The sequence below is a fragment of the Vombatus ursinus genome, unplaced genomic scaffold, assembly GCF_900497805.2.
Source record: "Vombatus ursinus unplaced genomic scaffold, bare-nosed wombat genome assembly UNPS02014945.1, whole genome shotgun sequence".
Taxonomy (NCBI): domain Eukaryota; kingdom Metazoa; phylum Chordata; class Mammalia; order Diprotodontia; family Vombatidae; genus Vombatus; species Vombatus ursinus.
The window spans coordinates 15,974,825-15,997,756 of record NW_020954723.1 but is presented as its reverse complement, the minus strand read 5'-3'; the positions used below and the strand labels follow the sequence as shown (position 1 = coordinate 15,997,756).

Here is a 22,932-nt window from a genome sequence, read left to right as displayed (position 1 = left end):
CCATAGCACACCAATACCATCTGTGGGATTTTCTTGGCAGAGATACTGGAGTGGTTTGCCATTTCCTTCTCCAATGGATTAAGGCAAACAGAGGTTAAGTGACTTGTCCAAAGTCACACAGCTAGTAAGTCTCTGAGGCTGGATTTGAACTCAGGTCTTCCTGAATCCAAGTCCAGTGCTTTATTCACTGAGCTGCCTAGCTGCCTAGATAGTGCTCTGCCTATAGTAGGTATTTAATAAATGTTTGCTGTGTTGTATTGCTTTAGCATGATTCTTTCTCCTTTGGTTACAGAGAGAAATTTCTCTCTTCTGGGTTAAACTTCCCCTCACATAATGCTAGGCAGATATTAAATACCTGATGGTCTACCCTATAGTACCCTGAACTCTCTAAAGAGGAAAATGTATGTTATCTGGATCCATTTCCTTTGTCCTACGCTGCAAATTCAGCATTTTTTATCTCATATTTGGAAATTCAAAATCAAGAATTTCAAAGCAACCACAGGCCTGGTGCCATCTTACTTTCCTGAGAGAAGCAGAATAACCAAAACTATCACAGTTGTTGCCCTCACATCTTGTCCTCTCAAATTTACTGAAAAGCACAGAAAACCTCTGCTTAATGGCATGTGCAAGCTTATTCATTTGAAAGTGCCATATTCAGTTCAGTAAACTTAGGAAAACATTATGTGTGCTCCATGCATAGGTGAGCTAGGTACTATGTGAAATACAGAGACAAAGAAAGGTATAATCCCAGCTGTCAAGAAGTACACAATCTTGTAGAAATAAAACATGCACAGATAACTATAATACAAATAAGAATATAAGTGAATGGGGGAGGTCTGAACAAAGGGCGCTAAGAGACTCAAGGAAGAAAAGGAATTTAGGAATATCACTATGGAAGATGTGGCAACTGAGCTGGGCCTTGAAAAAAAGGGAAGGCTTAAACAGGTAGAGGTGTGAATATGTAGTGGAAGAGGGTCGTCTATTGCAGGTGTTGGGAATCATGCACACAAAACCACAAAGGGAAGAGAGGGAAGAATTAAACCGGTGAAGAGCAAGTAATCTAATCTGGCTAGAACTCACAATACACTAATAGGAATGTTGTGAAATAAGACTGAAAAAGTAGGTTAGACCTCAGGCAGTGGGGATGGACACTGAATGGGGCGGCAGTGTGGTCAGGGCAGTGTATTAGGAAATAATGCTGCCCAAAGAAACCTCACTCAATCTAACATCAGGTACCTGAGGATGGGGGCGGGGAGTTCAAAAAAGTCTTGATATCCCTGCTTGTTTGCTTTCTGAAGAAATACCACTCAGGTGACAACTGTGTTCTGAGACCTCAAAGGGCTTTCACAGCTCTCATCTCAGTGTGTGGTAGCCTGCCTTGGCTCACAACATCCCCCCAACCCCAGGAATGTAACAACTTCCCCCACCCCCATCTCTGCCAGTGAAAATTCTTCCCTTTCTTGAAGTAAAGCTCAGGTACCACTCCCTCCTTAATACCTTCTTTGATGCCCTGAGCTAGAAATCATTTCTCCCTCATTCAATCTCACATAATACCTTGAATCTTTTTCCTATGCGGAGAGAATACAAATGTCAGGGAAGAAGCTGACAACCCTTTTTCCTAGAAATGTATTTGTGAAACAAGACAGAAAGTAGAACACACACACACACACAGAACCTGTATTAGGCATTTAATAAATGCTTGTTGAATAACATATAAGAGTGTGTGCACAAGGTGTGTCAGGCATGCACAGGCACACACTATCTCAAAAAAGTGGTTTTGTGCTTTAACTTAATCTCATGGTATGTTCTTTTAATTTTAAAGTTTGGATTGTTTTATTGTGCAATAAGAGCTGCATTGTGCAACAGAGATGCACATAGGAAGCTTATGTTCACTCATGACATGCCTTCCTCATGGTGATGGCAGCAGCAGTGACAGAAGTGTATCCTCCTAAGTTTTGGGGGAGAAGGAGCAGTTGAAAGGATGGGACACAGTTACACATTGGCCATGGGGTTGGGAGTGGTTCAAAATGGTGATGGGGGGTGGGGTAGGGAATAAATCTTATATTGCACTAATTAGTTGTTAATTTTTAAAATTAAATTTAGCTTTAATTTATTTACTTTAATGAATATAAAGAATGCATTTTATGATTAAGTATTCAATAAATGCCTGCCTTTAAAAATTAAATTCCCTGGGTGCACAACTTAAATGAAAGGTGCTACACATGCCTATATTGTATATTCACATATATGTGTAATCCAACTCATTATACATGTTACATGTATGTATAAGTAAGGTGAATTTTAGTGTGTGTAAAGTGGATTTTTTTGTTATTCTTTCTTAGAGTTTTCTTCCCAGGATCCATAGCCATAACAATCTCTACTTCCCAGGTATTAGATATGAGTTCTCATGATCATGGTTCAAAAACAGTTTCTACTGTGCAGTCACAGTAGATAGAGAGATGAAATGATGTAAAATTGTGAGGCTATTGCTGGCAATATGCCTTATTTGTCTGTTGCCCTATAAAGTAAGCGGGCACTGGTCAGTAACTGACCTGCTTTAGAGGTGAATGTGCAGGCTGAATGCTGTGCGTGCCTTGGTCAGCTCCCATCAAGGCTTGGGAGAGGAAATCTGTGTGTTTGCCTCAATCAGCCCCCATTGAGGCTTGAAGGGATTTAGGGGAGTGTACAAGTTGTACCGGTCTCAATTGACCCCATCGAGATGAGGGGTAGTTGCTCCCCCCTTCATATGCCAGCCCCTGCGAGAAGGGTTGTTAGGGAATGCTGTAGGAATTGGTACTCCCATTATCAGCAAACTCCCTTTGAGAATACTAGACTAGAATAAAGTAAGCTTATTTAACCTTTTATTATGACTCCATTCCCATCTCCCTGTCTGATCGGATCAAAAGCGAACCTCCTAGTGAGGGAGGTGCTAGATGCCCTCCGTTGTCTCTTTATGGCATAGTCTGTGTGTTTACTTGTCCAACGGTGTGACACATCTATTTTATTTATGATATGTTGAGGATGTATAGAGAGATATAAGAATAAGTTAACATATTCCAGAATGAGAAAAGTTAATAGAATTAATTAAAATATATTTTTTAAGTAATAAAATGCTTTCAGTCTTCACATGCTCAGGAACTCATAAGACAGATTGTTTCCCTCCATCCCCACCCCCCAACCACACACAAAAAGAGAGACTTTCATATTGATCTGGACAACTAAAAGGAATACAAATTATTCTAACCCATAAAAATATGCTGCAATCAAATGAACAAATGATCTAATATTTGCAAAGCACTCTTCAAACTTAAAGCACTATATACTATTATTAGCTATTCTAATATGCCATTAACAAGGTTTATACAAACTTATTACTATTATAGTACTATGTCATTGAAAGATCATCTAGTTATCAGTACCTTCACTGTACAGATAGAAAGAAATTGAAGCTTAGAGAGGTCAAATACCTTAGCCAAGGTCAAATAGTTAGTAACAGATGGCATTTAAAGCTAGGTCTACTGATAGTAAACCAAATGCTACTACTCAGAGATGAGAGTGTTTTAATTATTTTCATTCTGGTTAGTTTTCATTGGTTCTTCCCAATCTTTATATTTAACAAGCCCCAAGCTGGACTTAAAGAACAATTCTTTCTAGAAGAGGGAAGCCAGATGTCAATGAAGCTCATTAATTGCTTTTGCCTGGCTCAACACAGTTGCTTACTTATATCAGTTTAGAAATCATTAATGTGACAATTTATTTAAGAACCTGATGAAATCCACTCAGACCATAAAATTAGTTGAAAGGGCTTGGAATTGATCCTCTCCCAGAAGCTAAGCTTGTGATATTTATGCTATGGAACAGCAAGATTCTATTGCCATCTTCCCTTTCCCCACCCAGCCCTTTCATCCCATAAGACAGAAAAGCAGACAACAGATTTAAATCTGCTTCTCCACTTTACAGCCATCTATGGGTTGTTAATTAATGGCATCTTTTTTTCTTTAGAATTCTAGGACACTTGGTAGATACTTAAGCTGAAATCAATCAATTCCATAGAAAACATCTTATGTAGAGATTAAGTTCTGAAGTCAGTTAACTAAAGCAAAGATCCTTCCTTAAATCATCCATAAAGTACAGTACAATATCTTTAAACACTTGTTACCAGAATATGACATTTTGAATGTATATTCCTTATCATAAATTTGGACCCACAATAACAGCCTCCGTATTCACCATGTCATTAGCTAATGGACATATTTATAGATTACTGATTAGTTCAATTTTCACTTTCCTTTGTGGTTTAATTGTGACTTCACCAAAAGAAACACTAAATGGTTGCACCAGTGATTCATTTGGAGGAAGCTTGCTAAACCTCAGAATGCTCTAATTGTCCTAGATTGCCAGTCTGGTGCTTTTCTGGGCTAGGCTTAATTTAGGCCTGTTCAGTAGTTCAGGCTAGGGATTGGAACAAAACGACACACTTGTGTGCCATAAAATATTTAACAAAGAGAAGTTTACCCAGTCATAAAAAGGATCAGTAAAGATACAACACTGATTCTAATGAGCAAGGCTCTCAACTACTTCCCCATCTATCAATCAGTCTATCAAGTCATGTATTAAGTGCTTACTTAATAACTTAAAAACAACAACAATAACACCAACAAAAAAGTTCCTGCCCTCAAGGACCTCAGTTGTTGTCTACCTGGTCAGAAAGATATGCTGACTCACAAGACAGTGGGAATTCTTTCAAGACTGAGTAACCCTCATGGGCTAGGCTTTTTATACCTCATGCACCTAGGAAGCCATTCTAAACCTTAATCTCATAGACCAGTGGTTCTCAAAGTGTGGGCTTCTCAGAGTAGCTCCCCTCCCGCTCCCCACCATATTTTACAAAGGGAAACCCCTAGCTGATAGGAATAATTGGCTGAATCAGAGCTTGCAATCATAAAAGGATAGATTAGCTTTCCTCATCTATTTGGTTAAATGAGAATCAAACAACTTGGAATTATTTGAGAATTTAAAGAAAAAGTAAAAATTGAGAAACCAAGGATTAAACTTTAGGTAAAACTATATCAGTCTAGTTAGAACTCAGTCTAGTTAAAAACTCTTGGCTAAAACCCACAAACATAGGTAGGTTTTAGTGTATTTAAACCAATCAGGATTTGAGGGCTATAGTAGCTGACCCATCTGAAGGCACTGGGGATGGAGGGGGTGGAATTTGAAGACCCAAGCTCAAATCCTGCCTCAGACACTTACTAGGAGTTGGACTCTGGACCAGTCACTTAACCTCTTTTTGCCTAGTTCTTCACGTGTCAAATGAGAATATTAATAGCACCTACCTCCCAGGCAATCCTGGTGAGGATCAAAAGAGAAGACACAGGTAAAACACTCTGCAACTTTTAAATGCTAAAAATATAAAACAAAAAAACCCCTACTTATTGTTATTGTTACTTAGAAAAGAAGAAGGCTAATTTTGCAGGGTATTTTAGAAAACAAGATGTGTTCCATTCATGAGAAAATTGTGTACACTTATTTTGCCCTTAAATTTACAAACACATTTTTTTTGTCCAAAATCCAAAAAGGGGGAAGAAGAACTGTTGGTCTTAGTGTTTTCCTGCTAAGCAGATCTTTCAGATATCCCTCCTCTAATTCACTTGAATGACCAAGTTTTCTACTGATACTGGATACATCCTCATAAATGAATCTTTCTCTGGGTTCAGAAATTAGTTTCATGAGACATAACAGGGAAGCCTTAGCTCAAGCTTTTCAAGGAAGAGCTCTGAAGGACAGGGGTAACCTAGTGTTTTTGCTTTTGTTGTGAGGCTAATATTTCAGAAATGAAAGACCTGTGTTTGTAGTTATGCATATCCTGTATTTCATGATTTGCTTTGCTATAAAACTGCCCTGATGGTGGAGAAATTTTATTATATAATGAAAATGAAGGTCGTTTTATGCTCTTTACAAAATCAATTTTTCCACATTCAAGTGCAATCATCCTATGATTAGAAGAACATTTTTGGAATATATGCACATTCTTTGGTGTGAGTAAACCTTTAAAAAATTTAGATATAAAGAAGGGCAACCAGAATGATACTGGACTAGACACCATGGCTATGAAAAACTGGTTGAAGGAACTGGGGATGTTTCACTAGAAAAGAGAATACTTAGCAATTGAGTAAAGGGGATATGATAGCTATCTTCAGGAATCTGAAAGGTTAGGCATAGACCAACATCTTACACCCTACACCAAGATAAAATCAAAATGGGTACATGATTTAGATGCAAAGACTGATACTATAAGCAAACTAGGAGAGTAAGGAATAGTTTACCTGTCAGATCTATGGAGAAGGGAAAAATTTATGACCAAACAAGAGATAAGAGAACAATATGAAATCAAAATGGATGACTTTGATTATATTAAATGAGAAAGTTTTTGCACAAAGCCAATGCAACCAAGATCAATGGGAAGCAGAAAGTTGAGAAACAATTTTTTATAACCAATGTCTCCTATAAAGGCCTCATTTCTAAAATACATAGAGAACTGAGTCGAATTTATAAGAATACAAGTCATTCCCCAATTGATAAATGGTCAAAGGATGTGAATAGGCAGTTTTCAGAGGAAGAATTTAAAGCTATCTATAGTCATATGAAAAAATGTTCTAAATCACTATTGATTAGAGAAATGCAAATCAAAAATGACTCTGAATCACACCTATCAGACTGGCTAACATGACAAAGCAGGAAAATGATAAATTTTGGAGAAGATGTGGGAAAATTGGAACACTGATACATTGTTGGTGGAGTTGTGAAATGAGCCAACCATTCTAGAGAACAATTTGGAACTATGCCCAAAGGGCCATAAAACTGTGCATACCCTTTGACCCAGCAATACCACTTCTAGGTCTGTATCCCAAAGAGATCATAAAAATAGGAAAAGGACCCACATGTACAAAAATATTTTCAGCAGCTCTTTTTGTGGTGGCAAAGAATTATAAATCGAGGAGATGCCCATCAATTGGGGAATGGCCAAACAAGTTGTAGTATATGAACGTAATGGAATGCATTGTGCTACAAGAAATGATGAGTAGGTGAACTTCAGAAAAACCTGGAAAAACTTATATGAACTGACACTAAGTGAAATGAGCAGAACCAGGAGATCATTGTGCACAGTAAAAGTCACATTGTGTGATGACTGACTTTGATAGACTTAGCTCTGTAAGGATCTAAGCAATGTAAGGATCTAAGACAATTCCAAAAGACTTATGATGGAAAATGCTATCTACATCCAGAGAAAGAACTATGGAGTCTGAGTGCAGATGGAAGCATACTATTTGCTCTCCTTTTCTTTCGTTGTTTTGTTTTATTTCTTCTTTCTCTAGGTTCCTCCTATTAGTTCTAATTCTTCTTTACATCATGACTAATGTGAAAATATGTGTATAAGTATGTATAAGTAGAGCCTATATCAGATTGCAAGCCATCTTGGGGAGGGGGGAGGAGATGGAGGGGGAGAAAATTTAAAACTCAAAATCCTATGGAAGTGAATATTGAAAACTAAAAATAAATTAATTAATTATTTGTAAAAACCCACAAATTAACATTAAAAATGTTTTAAAAAAGAATCTGAAAGGTTGCCATGTAAAAGAAAGATTGGACTTCTTCTTGGCCTCAAAAGGCAGAAGAACTAAGAATGATTGGTAGAAGTTGCTGAGGCAAATTTTACCTCAATGTATGGGGAAACTACCTAATAATTTGAGCTGTCCAAAATGGGAATGGGCTGCCTAGGAAGACAGTGGGTTTTCCAGTACTAGAAGTCTTCAAGCAGAACCTGGATGACCACTTCAGGGATATTGTAGATATATATCCTATTCAAGTATAGGTTGGCCTAGATCACCTTTGGGTCCCTTCCAGATTTTGATTCTGTGAATGGAATGAGACATCAGGCTATCTACTCCAATCCTGTAACCTTGTAGATGAAGAAAATGAGGTTCAGAGAGCTTGGTTATAGAATTACAGAACTAAAGTTAGAAAGATCTCAAAAGCCATCTATTCCAAATCTCCTCATTTTACAGATGAAGAAACTCATGTCCTGGGAGGTTAAAGAAGTTGCCCAAGTTCATACAACAATTAAGCAATAGGGAAAGGATTTGAACCCAGGTTCTTTAGAGTCCCAATCCAACATTCTTTATACTGTACCATACTGCTTCCACGTGGTTGTAGAGTTGGTTGGTCAGATAGCTTGGTCTGGTGCATTAATATTTTCCACTTGACTACAGTGGAAGCAGCTAAGTGGCACAATGGAATAGAATGCTGGGCCTGGAGTTTGGAAGACCTGAGTTCAAATCCACCTTCAGATAATTACTAGCTATATGACCCTGGGCAAGTCACTTAACCTCTATCTGCCTCAGTTTCCTCATCTGTAAAATGGGGATAATAATAATACCTACCTCCCAAGGTTTTTGTGAGAACCATGTGAAATCATATTTGTAAAGTACTCAGCACAGTGCCTGGCACATAGCAGGTGTTTAAGAAATGTTTACTTGCTTCTTTTCTTCCTTCCTGTTCAATGATTCAAATAGAACAAAATAACGGTTCTTCTTGTAGAACAGGATCATAGCATCTTAGGTTAAGGACTGGCAAGCAACAAAGAGATAATCTAATCCAATTCCCTTTATTTTATAGTTGGGGAAATTGAGGTCCAGAGAGGTTATGATTTACCTATTTTAATAGTTTTAAAAAATATAGTATATCAAGTCAATTCAGATTTGATCAGGTTGACTAGGTTGGTTATTATTATTATTATTATTTTAGTGGGGGGGAAGATATCAGTTTGGTTTGGTTCATGGTTCAGTAAAAATGCCTGGATTCAGTAAAGTAGTTCAATTCTTTGCCATTATTGGTTCCTGGATCAGTGATTTTTAATTTCTGACTAGTCCTGCATATCACCACTCTTCTTTCTTCCTATGCTTTTTCACATGTCCTATTTACAACTGTCTCCAAAAAGGATAAAAAATTAACTTAAACTTAGGGATCAAATAATATTTAAGATTCTGCTTGCTACCAGAAAAAAAAACACTCAACACTGACAGATAGGAAGGAGTCTCCTTTAAGACAGAAGAGGTTAATTTTTTATCACTTAAGGCATTTTAGAGTGGCCTTAACCATGCACCAGAGGGCATTCTTATTTTACATTAGGCCCAAGGGGTAAGCTCTTATCCATATCCTAATTCCTGCCATCCTCTGGACCCCAAAGTTTGTATCTTCCTTCCAGTCTCATATAAGATTTTAAAAATAGGCTACTGCCTCTCTTTCTCTTTTTGCTTTGCTTTTATGCTATCTGAAAGAAATGATTCATCTCATTTCTTAGGCTAAGAATCTGACCAAGATAGCATTTCTATATCTTGTATCCTGTCCTAGCTAGGGTTTTAAAGAAAGCCATAGGTGGACTGTCCCCTTTGAGTGTTTACACATATCTAGGGCTGTTCTCATCACCAAGCTGTTGCTCTTGGTTATTCAATCAACCTCAGAATATTTCAGTGCACAATGAAATAAATACCCTGGCCATCGGGCCTGCTCGATGGTTATTGAAAACTTCATTGGCTTGGTCCTTCTGTTACTCTCAGCAAGCTCCCCAGATGGTCTGGTCTGGCTATTCGAACAGTACAAAATAAGAGATTTAACATTAAAGACAGCCTCTTTGTCTCCAACTCCACTATGGTTACAGCCTTCTTGCATTTTAATTAGGCCAAACAGTACATTCCCATTCTAGGCTGTAATCCAAACTTCTTTTGCATCATTTAGGCCCCCTTAGGTGTGCATGCAACCTAAACTCCACCTTCTGACATTGAACATCTTCAACATGCTGTTGGATTTACTACAAAGGAAGTGCAGAGTTGGAAACCAGGGGAGGTTAAGGATAGCCTAGAAGATATTCCTCAATCAAATTCCTTACTGTGAAATTACTCTCTGTTCCTATTTCTTAGCGCATGGGAGGACATTAAGCTATTGCATAACTCACTGAGACAACACTTGAAATCCAAGAAAAGGCAAGTAGAGATCCATTCTCATTCTTCCAAATATTGTTTTAAGCCAAATAGAATATCTATTCTTCAGAAAGGCACAACCTAGAAAAAACCACTCTTTTAAGACAGTTTCATCAGAACAAATCATTATTAATAAAAAGCCCATTTCCTGAGGTAGACACTGGAACAGAATGCTCCAGGCAGACAGAAGATGCAAGCAGCATGGAGTACATGGGATAGAAGGAAGGAACAGAATCACTCTCAAAGAGGAAAAGAAGGATTCTCCTCTTATTAATCTTAATGGTACTACTGAAAAGATGAAAAAGTTCCCAAAGATTGTTGCTTCTTTTTTTAACCTTACCCCTCTTTGCAAGCATACAACCCACACATTCAAAAGCTCCAGGACCTTTCTATGCTATACCAAATATTCTATTTGTCAAAAGCCACTTGAATTCACAACTACCACTAGGGGAAAAAAAAAGTCTTACTTCATTAGCTTTAGAATGCAAGTTTCCCGAAGGCCAAGACTGTCTTTCTTTATGCGTATTTGCATTCCTAGCACTGACCTAGGAATAGTGCCTAGTGGGCACTATTGTTGTTGTTCAGTCAGTTTTCAGTGGTGTCCAACTCTTCCTGACCCCTTTTGTGGTTTTCTTGGCAAAGATACTAGAGTGGTTTGCCATTTCCTTCTCGTGCTCATTTCACAGATGAGGAACTGAGGCAAACAGGGCTAAGTGACTTGCCCAGGGTCACACAGCTAATAAGTGTCTGAGGCCAGATTTGAACTCAGGAAGATGAGTCTTCCTGACTCTAGGTCTGGCACTCTATCCACTGTGCCACCTAGCTGCCCTACCTAACACTAATAAGTACTTAATAAATGCTTGTTAATAATTCCAAAGGACCCATGATAAAAAATGCCATCCACCTCCAGAGAGAACTCATAAACTCTAAGTGTAGATTGAAGCTAACTTTTTTAAACTTTCTTTATTTTTCTTGTTTTTATTGTGTGTGTTTTCTTTTTCAACATGGCTAATATGGAAATATGTTCTGCACACCTTCACATGTATGATCAGTATTGCCTTCTCAAGGGGTGGAGCAGAGAGGAGGGAGAGAATTTGGAACTCAAAATTTTAAAAGATAAATTTTAAAAATGTTTTCACATGTAACTGGGAAATATTTAACAAAGTAAATATATATATATTTAAAAATAAATGCTTGTTGACTTTATTTAAGTAAAGGTATACACCAAATGGTCTTGAAAGACTGGTTTGAAGTGAATTAACAAGATAAACAGAAAGGAAAACTTTTCAGGGAAATGAAGACTGGAAATTGAAGTACCAATGAAAATTTTATATCAGGTAGGAACAAAAATCTTAAGACTTCTGATCTATGTTACACCAAGTTACTAGCTAAAATTTCTATCATAGCAACATCATCCATTTTCACCAAGCAGATGTAATGAACACCATACATGTTCACCTAGGTGGACTTTTGGAAAGCCTAGCACAGTAATGTTGTGAAGCAAGGGATGATTAGTAAGTAGAGGCTAACTGATAAGCCCCCAACCCCTAGAAGTCAGGGCTTTGCTTTAAATTCTGACTTTAATCCTTTGCAGGAAGAAGCACAACGTAGACTTCAACAGCCAAATCATAAGATAGTGTTGCAATTTTTGAAGCAAACAGAACTACAAGCACATTTTCTTCTTCACAATCAACCTAAAACTTTCAATTACCCCTTTTAAAAAAAATGGACACAAGGCCTTTTGCAGAAGGAATCTCCATTCAGGGGCACATCTGGGAAACCAACTTTGAACAAGTTTTGTTCCCTAAACGTAAAAAATTCGATAAATATTAAGTACTTATTGTGTGCACAGAACTGTTGGTTGGATGTGACATAAAGTTTAGACAAGACAAAAAGCTTTTTTTTCTCTCAAACTTACAGTGTCCTCTCAATGGAAAAAGCACTTCCTGAACACCTGGGAAGTGTAGCAGACAGCCTTGTGCTAAGAGATATAATAGAAATCCAGGCAGAATTGAACAAAGACCTTCATTCCATGTGCCTATGTGTTATCTTAAAAAAAAAAATCTGAGCATTTTATTTTTTAAAGTTTATCATTGCATTTTTTTATACCACACTGACTTTCCCTAGAAGCCTTCCTTACAGTGAGCCCTTCCTTGTAACAAAGAAAAAGTTGACATAGTAAATAGCAACCAACTAAGCAACTAAGAGCACAGAACACATTTCACATTTATGGTCCTGACCTGTTTATTGAAAGGAAGGTATGTTTCGTTATCAGCTCTCCAGGACTGCCTGCTCATTATCACTCCTTAGAGTTTGGCTTATTCTTACCTTTACCAACTACTTTTATTCATGATAGCAGCTTGTGAGAGGAATTCTACATGATAGAAAGTTCCTTGAGGAATCTGGGTTTTTACCTTCATTTTTTTTCTCCTTTGCTGGTGATAAGACAGCAGGAATGTGGTAGTTGATACTGTTCTATACCTTTACTTGAATACCGTGACCACCCCGCATCCCCTTGCCATTTTGTTCACAGAAATGTATTTTCATTTTCCTCTGCAGTTACTAGGTCTCTTAAAGATTGATTTCAGAATTAGAAATTTTACATGATTCAGAATTGTATCCAGCAATTGTGACATTTTAACTTTTTCATGATGGTGTTGACTTAACATGAAAACCCCTAGTATACACTTCATATCTTCATTATGCCTCCCTGCTCCCACCTTCTACCTCCCCCTTCCTCTGGCTGGGTATCCTCTGGCACTCCCCCCTCCCTTTTGAGCTTCCTTTAGCATACTGTCTCCTGCCCCCCACCCCCCATTAAGTTGCAAGCTCCTTGAGGGCAGGGACTGTATCCACAGCTTAGCACAGTGCCTGACAGAAAGGTGCTTAATAAATGTTTTTTTTTTTTTATTATATTGTTCCTAATCCAGTAACCTCTATTGTGATTTTTTCTAAGGCTACATATAGGTTTATGAAATAATCAGGAAAACCAGAATCCTATTTTCATTTCTTACCATTACCACCACAACAGTTGCATACTTTGAATGTGCCATCAACAATCAAATAATTTTCAAGTTCAAGCTTTACTATGGTACATCTGAAAGTCGTCATTTCCTAGGAGTACAGAGGGAAGAAAATGGGATTTGGAGTCAGAGGACCTGGGTTGGAATCCCAGCTCTTTTCCTTACTAGCTATGCAACTTGGGGAAAATCACTTTGCCTCTCTAACCTTTGGTCGCCTCCTCTATAGACTTCAGGACCTATCAGGTTCCTGCCAGCTCTAAATGCCATGATCTGATGGCCATTGACTGAGTAAAATTTTCTCCCACTTCTCTACATCAAGAATGGTTAGGAGAGTAGGGAGTCATTCATCATTAAGAAGTTGGCCTAAAGAAAAGTGTATTATTTCTCCCTCTTTCCTTATCCTCACCCAATTATAAACTCCCTCTTCTCTCAAGAGATCAAGAAAAAGTCATCAAAAGGCACATGATAGGGGCAGCTAGGTGGTGCAGTGAATAGAGCACCAACTCTGGAGTCAGGAGGACCTGAGTTCAAATCTAGTCTCAGACCAGACACTTGACACTTACTAGCTGTGTGACCCTGGGCAAGTCATTTAACCCCAATTGCCTCGAAAACGAAACAAAACAAAAGGTACAAGATGAGCATTAAGAGGGATTAGAGCCCAATTACAACCAATTTGACAGTACTTTAATAGTAATCATACTAGTCAAGAATCTTCTGCCTTTACAATATTATATATTATAAATATATACATCTTTATATATGCTATATGTGTGTATATCTCTCCCCCCCCAACTCCATGAGAGGCTTGGAGTCAGAAAGATTTGAGTTCGAATCTAGCCTCAGACACTTACTAGCTGGGGCAAGTCACTTAACATCTGTTTGTCTCACTTTCCTTATCTGTAAAATGGAGATAATAATAGCACCTACTTCCTAGGCTCAAATGAGATAAAAATTGTAAAGAGCTTAGTACAATGCCTGTCACATAGAAAGTACTTTATAAATGTTAGTATATGTATGTATGCATGTATGTATAAATGTATATGTACGTGTGTGTGCATTTTATATATGGTCTATATGTGTATGTATATATTTATGCATACATACACATATATATTACTTGTACATCCTTCAGGCTTACACCAATAAGGGACACAGCCTAGTGGTCAGGGACAGACACAAAATGGGAGCTACTAAATCAGAGAAACAAACCAGCAGAGCCACATATAGCTCACTCTCTGCCTTTCCTTTTGGAAAAGTCTAAATGTCTAAATGTTCCTGGAGAAGTATAATTATTATTCCAAATTACAAAAAAGGGAGGAGGGTATACTCTGTAAAGTATGAGCCAATGAACTTTACTTCTCAAATCTGTGTTCTCATCAATGTGGATATTCTCTCCAATAATGGAAGCTGCAATGTATTTCATGCCTACCCACCCTTGGCAACTGTTGTCCATGTCTTTCCATAAGTTCTACACGAGAGGATCCAACCAACACACCAGGAGCTCTCTTTGCTTTTTCTTAACATCACTAGGAAACTACTACTACTACTAGTACTACTACTACTAGTACTACTACTACTACTACTACTACTACTACTGCTACTAAATGCTAGCTTGTACCAGGCATCACTCAGGCTGGATACTTGTTAGCCTTCACTTTATCTCATGCCCAGCTTATCTTCATTTTCAATGATACATGTCTTTACTCCAGTTCCTTATAGTTTCTTATTTGTTATGTGTTGCAGCCTGCTCACATCCACCTCTCCACTGCCCTTTGTGATTCTCTTTTTTAATTCTTCACAGACTGTGTACTATTCCATGACTCATGGCTGGTGGAATATTGCCATGAAAAAGATGGTCCTTTGTTTCTGGGAAAAGTTTAGGGTCATTAATGGAGCACTGCAAGATTTCTCAAAGACAATCCAACATGCTCTCCTCCTCCTATTTAATTCTTGGCCCAATTCCTTGTCCATTTGTACTGTCTGTCCCAAACATGTATGTAATGGGGATCATACCCCATGGAGTATACACAGAGCTGCTCTGCCTGCTTCCAGCCCCTATGTGTGCTGGCTCAGCTGTTTTAGGAAGACAAAGTGATCTCCTTAGCCCTATGATGGCAGTGAGGGTGGGGACATATCAGTTAAAAAGGAGAGACAGCTTCTGGCCTACTCTATAGGTGGCATGGTATAATTCTGGGACTTCCTGTGAGAGGTGGGGGAAGAAAGAACCTTCAACCTGGCAATATGGCATCTGCTCCACATGGAAGCCAGAGCAAGGGGCTCAGCTCAATGAGCTTGAGTCTAGGCTTCTGGTTGCCTCTTCTGCTTTGTTTTTCTTTGTCTGATAGTAGGTGACCAAACAGCAGTCATGAGATGGATGTGTCCAGCTTCAGAGGCTACATTGTGAGTTTCACAGGTCTCAAGATCTGGGTCTCTTGGTCAGAAGTGACTGGTAGATTTGCCAGAAGACACGGACCTGGAGCACTTGGCAGAGCTGAAATAACATATAAAGTGCCTATTCAGAAGTCCCTCAAACTGTATCATGACTTGATGTTTTATGTATCAGCCTTCCCAGAGAGTATATAAATCATTATTTACTTTATCCTGTGATGTTAAAAAAAAAGACATAACTAAAAGTAAATAACATATTCTATATATTTTAAACCACTGACATGCCTAGGTTGGTCTGTCTGACACAAGTCTTTCCCCGCTCTGGTTCACCCTCCATTTAGCCGCTAAGATGATTTTCCTAAAGTGCAGGTCTGACCATGTTACCCCCCTACTGTATAAACACCAGTGGCTCCCCAATACCTCCAGAATAAAATATAAAATCCTCTGTTTTATGTTCAAAGCCCTTCACACCCTTACCCCCCTTCCAGTCTTCTTATGTCTTACATCCTCTGGGTATTCTTTGATTCAGTAACACTGGTCTTCTTGCTTTTCCATGAAGAAGACAATGTGTCTCTGAGTTCCAGGCATCTTCTCTGGCTATCCCTCATCCTTCCTCATCTCTGTTTCCCAGTTTCCTTGGCCTCCTTCAAGTCCTTCCTTCAGTTAAAACTCCACCTTCTATAGTAAGCCTTTCCTCATCCCTCTTAATTCTAGCACCTTCTCTTGTTAATTGCTGCCTATGTGCCTTGTACATAGCTTTTTGTACATATTTGTTTGCTTGTGGGGTCCTCAAGGGCAGAGACTGTCTTTTGCCTTTCTTTTTATCCCTAGTATTTAGAACAGTGCCTGGACCATAGTAGGTACTTAAATGTTTGTTGAATAACTGACTAACATTATTTGCCTCTCCAAGGATGGCCTGAATCATTTTTACATTTAGCTAAAACTTCTTTATTTCTTCTGGTTTTGTTTAAATTAAGGATGTCAAGATCAGTATGATTCAAAGCCACTATTACTGCAGAAGTGGCAAAGGTCTGAGAATAATTTTGTATTTTTGTTTCATGGGTTGCCATGGCCAAAGAATTTATCAGCAAGGAATCAGACAGTGGTGATAAGCCTCCCTACATTTCGCTGGGCTGACCCTTGGTGGGAGGAGGGAGTCATTCTGTTGGCAGGACTGTTCCACCATGAAAATAATTGCATCTTAGGCAGAAACACCTGTTACAGAGGATAGAAAGGTAAAAGAAATTCTATGAAGAACTCAATAAGGCTGTCAGAGTTAAATCAACAAATACTGTGCTCCTCAGGAACTACAAAGCAAAGAAAAGAATAGATGACAAGAAATTTGTTCGGATATGCAGCATGTCCCTAAAGTCATAGTTCAATTTTAAGCTTTAATAGCTTATGGTTTAAAGACAGTCTGGTGGTACTCTAAATTGTAAAATCCTTTAAGCTTTAATAGCTTAAGACTGCACTAAGACTTTTGGGACACCTAGTGTAGATCAGGAATAAAGAATGAAAGAAACCAAAGACTTGTATGACTGATTTCTTTGAGAAAAGAATTGGTAGGCAAAGGTGCACATTGTGTACACCACACATCACAAAAATAAAACTGATTATGTTGTAACATGCAGGAAGCAACTCATTACTGATGTGGAAGTCATTCCTGAATCAGCTGTCTACACAATTACCACTAACTTGTTACAACAAGCAAAATACTCTAGATTGTTGAAGTATTTTGAGGACTAAAGGCATGCTGTTGCCCTAGGTGCTATGGATGAAACTGCTGCAATACATGAGAAAAGGTGAATAAGGCATAATTCCAGCACTTCTGAAATATTTACTACCTAATTCAGCAGGAGTTGAGTGGGTGCGTAGTGGGATTGATGCATATGTTTATACATACATACTTCAGGGTTCTCTGTGGTTCCTCCCCTGTTCCTGTTGAATAGTGTTTGACTCTTCATGACCCCTTTTGGGGTTTTCTTGGCAAAGATACTACAGTAATTTGCCATTTCCTTTTTCAGCCCATTTTTACAGATAAGGAAACTGAGGCAAACAGGGATAAGTGACTGACCAGGGTCACATTGTTAGTGTCTGAGGCCAGATTTGAACACATGGAGATGAGTCTTCCTGATTCCAAGCCCAGTGCTCTACCCACTGTACCACCCACCTGCCCTAGGTCCTCCCCTACCAATATAGATATAACCTTTCTGCATTTGAGAAGATAGCCTTCATGAGTTCCTGTGGATGAATAAATTCAACAGCTTTCCAAACTTCTCATGATGAGCCAATTAGATAAGCAAGCCCTCAGATGGGAGACCCACAGTCTGTCACTAGGCCCTTATATTGACAGCCTTCCTGGGGGCAGCTAGGTGGAGCAATGGATAGAGCACCAGCCCTGGAGTCAGGAGGACCCGAGTACAAATCTGACCTCAAACACTTGATATTCACTAGCTGTGTGATCCTGGGCAAGTCACTTACCCCTAGCCAAAAAAAAAATAATAATAGCGACAGTGTTCCCAGTTTTCTTTATACGTACCTGTAGATGTTGTATCCCTGCAGCAGAACCTTTGCTGCTTGGGTAGAGGGGCGGTTTCGTTTGTTTTTGTATTCCCAGCATTCAGTACCAAGACTCGTACATTGTAGGTGCTTATTAAGTGTTTGTTGAATAGAAATGGATTGGTAGGACCTTCTGAGGCTTTTGCTTTCCTAAATTAGCCCTTAAGAACTATGGATCAGATTGAGGCATTGGAGTAAGATTTCAGTAGATTCATAAAGATGTGTTTACAAACACAATTAGCAGTCAAAGCCAGGGATAAAGGATTCAAGAAGACAAGGGTTTGTCTCATTACACAATTTACTTAAATTAACAAAAGCTAGTTTCTTGATGAAACCAAATTAGATCTGTGTGCAGCCCTCAATGTGGTTGATTAATTCAATATTTTCACACAGACAAAATCAGGAGCATCATTTATATTCATACAGAACCCTTTACCATGAAGAAACTCTCAAGGAAGTTTAGTATCTAATTTTTCTTACCCTTGCCACCAGCCCCACCTGTTTCTTTGTGAGTTGTCAAAGTGCTGGTCCATTGTGTATCTTCTTCAAATTGAACCCAGGTGCTAATGGTGGAGGCCAAATCAGGTTTGGGCTGTACAATGTTGTCAGGTGGAGATGATGGCTCTGAGATGAGACCCAGCTTCTCCGAGCTATCACCCTGCTCTGAGTGAGAGAGCTCCTGTGATTCTCCATCGACTGTCTGGTTTTCCCCAGAGGAACTCTCTGACCGGTCTGAGGAAGAAGACAGCCCTGTAACAAGATTCTCAGGGCCACCTGAAACAAAGAGAAAATACAGATATCTCAGTATAATCCACTGTTCTGAACTATTTTAAAGAAGACAAAAGAGACAGAGAAGGGGAAAGTACAGCTATATAGAAGCTATAAGGATTTCCAATGAAGGAATTGGGGGTGGGGTGGGCAGTAGGAACATACCTACTCATCCAGTTCTATACTAATGTGATAGTTCTCTCATAATGGATCAAAAATATTACACATATGGTATAATGATTAACATATTAACATTCAAATAGTGCTCTGACTAAAACTCCCTAAATAAAAACATTTTTTAGCAAAATTAAAGTAAAGCAAAGGAACTGAGGAACCTGGAGAAGTCTTAGGGGAAACATGAGTTTCCCTTAAGTATATGAACAGAGTTCATGTGGAAGAGGTATCAGACACAGGATCAAAGATTTAAGAGGTGAAAGGGACTTTGGAGGTAATTGAGTTCAACCTCTTCATTTTACAGATGAGGAAACTGAGGCTCAGAGTTGTTAAACAGCTTGTTAAAGGTCAAACAGCTGAGTGACTAAGGCAGGCTTCAAACACCAGTCTTTCTGACAAGTCTAGATCTCTATCCTTTACACAACTCTGATTCTTTTTATGTCCCGCATGGTCTCAGAGGGCAGAATTAGGAGCAATGAGTAAGAGAGTAAGAGAACTAGGAGCAATGGGTGAAAGTTAAAATGAGAGTTTTAGGTCTGGTGTCAGGAAAAATTTCCTAAAGGTTAAAGCTATCTAAAGGTGGGATGGTCTGCCTTGGAATGTAGTAGGTCCTGCCCTCTGCCCCCTCATTGTAAGTCTTCAGGTAAAGACTAAATAACTACTTCTCAGGTGTGTTTAAGTGGACATCCTTTTCAAGATATGAGTCAGACTAGATGAACATTGATATCTCTTCCAACTCTGAAATTCAGTCATTTTGTAAAGTTCTCTCCTGAGCTTTAAACTTCCTGATAATTGGACAAAGCCATTAATAAGTAACAGATTTTTCTTAAAAGCAGGATGAGACCCCTATCTTCAATTAAAAAAAACTGTAAAACAAAAAAAAAATTAATCATAATCCAAACAAAAAAGACCCACTTGTATTCAATTAAGCTCATTAAGTTCAGTCACAGAGATGACTAAATAGTAAAGGCATAACAATAAATAATGGCAGCCATTTTAGAACCAAGGGATTTGAGCCAACTGAAGTTTACTAGACATTGCCTTGACATATAATCCTGTGTTGAGGGAAAAGTTATTTAACATCTCTATGTACTAGTTTCTTTCTTTCTTTCTTTTTTGGCAAGGCAATCAGGGTTGAGTGACTTGCCCAGGGTCACACAGCTTGTAAGTGTCAAGTGTCTGGCCAGATTTAAACTCAGGTCCTCCTGACTTCAGGGTAGGTACTCTGTCCACTGTGTCACTTTGCTGCCCCTCTGTGTACTAGTTTCACAAACAGAATACAAGAAGGATTACAATAGGCAGGATAGCTACATTGCTCTGCAGGAAAATAACTGCACAATGCAATCATCTGTAAAATTATCTCTACTATCCCTTCCAGCTTTAGCTCCTATGATCCCATGATGATGATGTGCTCTACAACTACAGAGCTTGTAGAAAGAGAACAAATTTCTTACTGTTCAGAAGTGAATTTGGTCTTTCAGGTTATCATTTGGTATCACAGAAATGCAGATACCCTAACCTGTCTAGTCTACCAAATGAAAGAGCTCATGGATCTCTTTCTAGTGACCAATTTACATTATTTTAATAGTAGGACCAAGCCACGGATGGCTAAAACTGAAGTACTAGAAGCAACAAAATATATGTCATGATTTGTTAGTCTCTTTTTTTTTAACTCTAGGAAATAACAGGAAACTTCACCTTCTGAAGTAACAGGAAAGAGTGACTCCTCATTGAAAGATACCCACTCAGACTGGTGGGTGGCGATGACATTGCTAAGGGTCGTCATACTAGAGATGCATCTCTCCACAGCTGATTTCAATTAGACCCTTAGGCAGGAAAGTTGTAAACAATGCACCCAAACAGCCTAGAGTAATAATCACTTCTTAGAGACTGACCCCTCTTTCTTCAGGCTTCCCAATGGAGTGGAAACACCCTGTCCAAAAAAAAAAAAAAAAAGGAATACTGAAATTACATATGAAGACATTTTCAGAAACGAACAATGTGCCAATTTGTTTGGCTCAGCTATACTTGTCATTAGGGAACACGTTTGCTTGGGAAGGTGTGAGTTAGTGGGTATATATAAAGATAGGAATAGAGCTAGGGATTGGACTTCTTATTTTGTTGGCATAGGTAACTCCAAAGTGAGGGAACTTGTTCTATCAATGAAGGTTGCTACCTCTGTTGTCTAGAACACTGAGCAGGGTCACAAAGCCAGGACCTGGCAGATAGAGGACTTGGACCTAGGTCTTCCTGGCTTCCAGTTCAGCTCTCAACTACATCATGCTTTCTAAGTGATTAGATGGAAAAAAAAAGAAAAAGAAAAAACAAAGAGTATTAATACTAAAATACAATGAAGAATTGGCTCTCTAGGACGTAGATATGGAGGAGAATGTTGACAATGCAAAAAAAGTCAATAAAAATCTATAAAAATATACTGAAGAAGCAAAACTAAGTCCAGAAAAGGTTATATATAAATAAGACTTTTGTTATAATCTTGTTATGTGTAATATGTGCTTTTTTTCAAAGCAAACTAACGTAAGTTCACAGATTTCTAGATAATCCTCTTTTTTGTTCTTTGTATATGGAAATGTTTGTGCTTATGGATAATTAAGTTCATCATAAAAATAATTAAACATATATGCAATAGACATAAGGCTCTACTTTAAAAAAAACTCACGAAAGTGAATCATTTGAAGATGATGAACTAACCCAACCCAAGAAAACATTCAGCTTAGTTTAATCCCCACCCTGTTCCCTTGCCCTAATTCAGGAGGTGTCATATTAGGACCTCAAAAAAATTAGCCTTTAAATCAGCTTTGTTTTTTTTTTAAAATATCCACAAATTTTACTAAGCTACCAAACATTTTAATTAACTTATTAATCTCCCAAGGATGTAATTTGTATCATTATAATCTTCCACTAACTGTATAATTCCAAGGGCCTTATATTTCTCAATACACTTTGACATTCTCTTGACAGATAGTAAAATAAAGTCAAGTCTTCGCCACTATTCATTCAGCATTGTAATTGCATTTGTCAGGTAGCTATCTGCAAGACTGATTTAAATCTGTGGCACAATCTACTGCCGTTTAAAGATAAAAAGTGTCCAGATAGTTTTGCCAAGCATGTTTCACAGCATAAGAGAAGCCCACTACATGCTCACTCATATTGGAGCTAATAAACTTCTAACCCTATGGGCACAGCTGGGTTGAGAGACCATTACATACTAGTGACTAGGCACACAAAGTGAGAATGAGGAATGAAGGCAGCTGCCACAAAAGACAGAAGTTATAGGAAAATAGGCTGAGTCAGGCAAATAGTCAGATTCTTGAAATCTGCATTTTGCTTTGTAATCCAATACTGACATCCCCACCCCCACCCCCTTCATCCTGACATAAATCTATATTCCTGCAATCAGTTTCTCACTTCTGCCTCAACTCTAGATTTTGGACAGCTAGAGAAACTCTTTCTGGTACCACAGGGGGGCAAGGTGGCATGGTGAATAGGGTCCTGCACTTGGAGGCAGAAGACCTGGGTTCACATCCTTACTCCAAAACATACTAGCTACACAACCATAAGCAAATTACTTAACTTTTGAGTCTCAATTACATTATTTATAAAATGAGATAATAGAATTGTGGTGAAGATCAAAAGAAGTAGGATTTGTGAGTTATTTGGCAAACAGAATTAAGAAGATGGTGCTTTGCACACTTTGTCCTGCTTTCAAAGAAGCATTATATGCCAAATGGAGAGCAATTAGAGTTGAATCTATAAAAAGAAGAGAGAACTGCCACAAGCTAAAAAATCCTTATGAATCGAATTAACACAGGAAAATGTCAATCACTGATTTAGTATTCTACCTAACCAGCCCATCCCTCCTCCATCCCCCCCATAAACTTGTGCTGGGGGGCCCATATTGGGATCTCCTTCAGCAAACTTTGAAGACATTCCCAATCCTCTGACTCATTTCTTTTCTAGAAGAA

The 22,932-nt window shown here is 38.4% G+C and overlaps 1 protein-coding gene across 4 annotated transcripts in view; it reads right to left on the bottom strand.

Annotated features, from left to right (window-relative positions):
• STON2 (stonin 2) overlaps positions 1-22,932 on the bottom strand; it is a 185,460-nt gene that overhangs the window by 118,615 nt on the left and 43,913 nt on the right. For 2 of the 4 annotated variants that reach the window (XM_027844755.1, XM_027844757.1), the window contains exons 2-3: positions 20,648-20,882; positions 18,488-18,781 (exon numbers count right to left, since the gene is read on the bottom strand). In XM_027844755.1, the coding sequence (XP_027700556.1) occupies positions 18,488-18,781; positions 20,648-20,735 (382 nt within the window). In that variant the 5' untranslated portion in view covers positions 20,736-20,882. The remainder of the gene's footprint in view (positions 1-18,487; positions 18,782-20,647; positions 20,883-22,932) is intronic. The other 2 variants (XM_027844758.1, XM_027844759.1) reach the window with 1 other exon arrangement.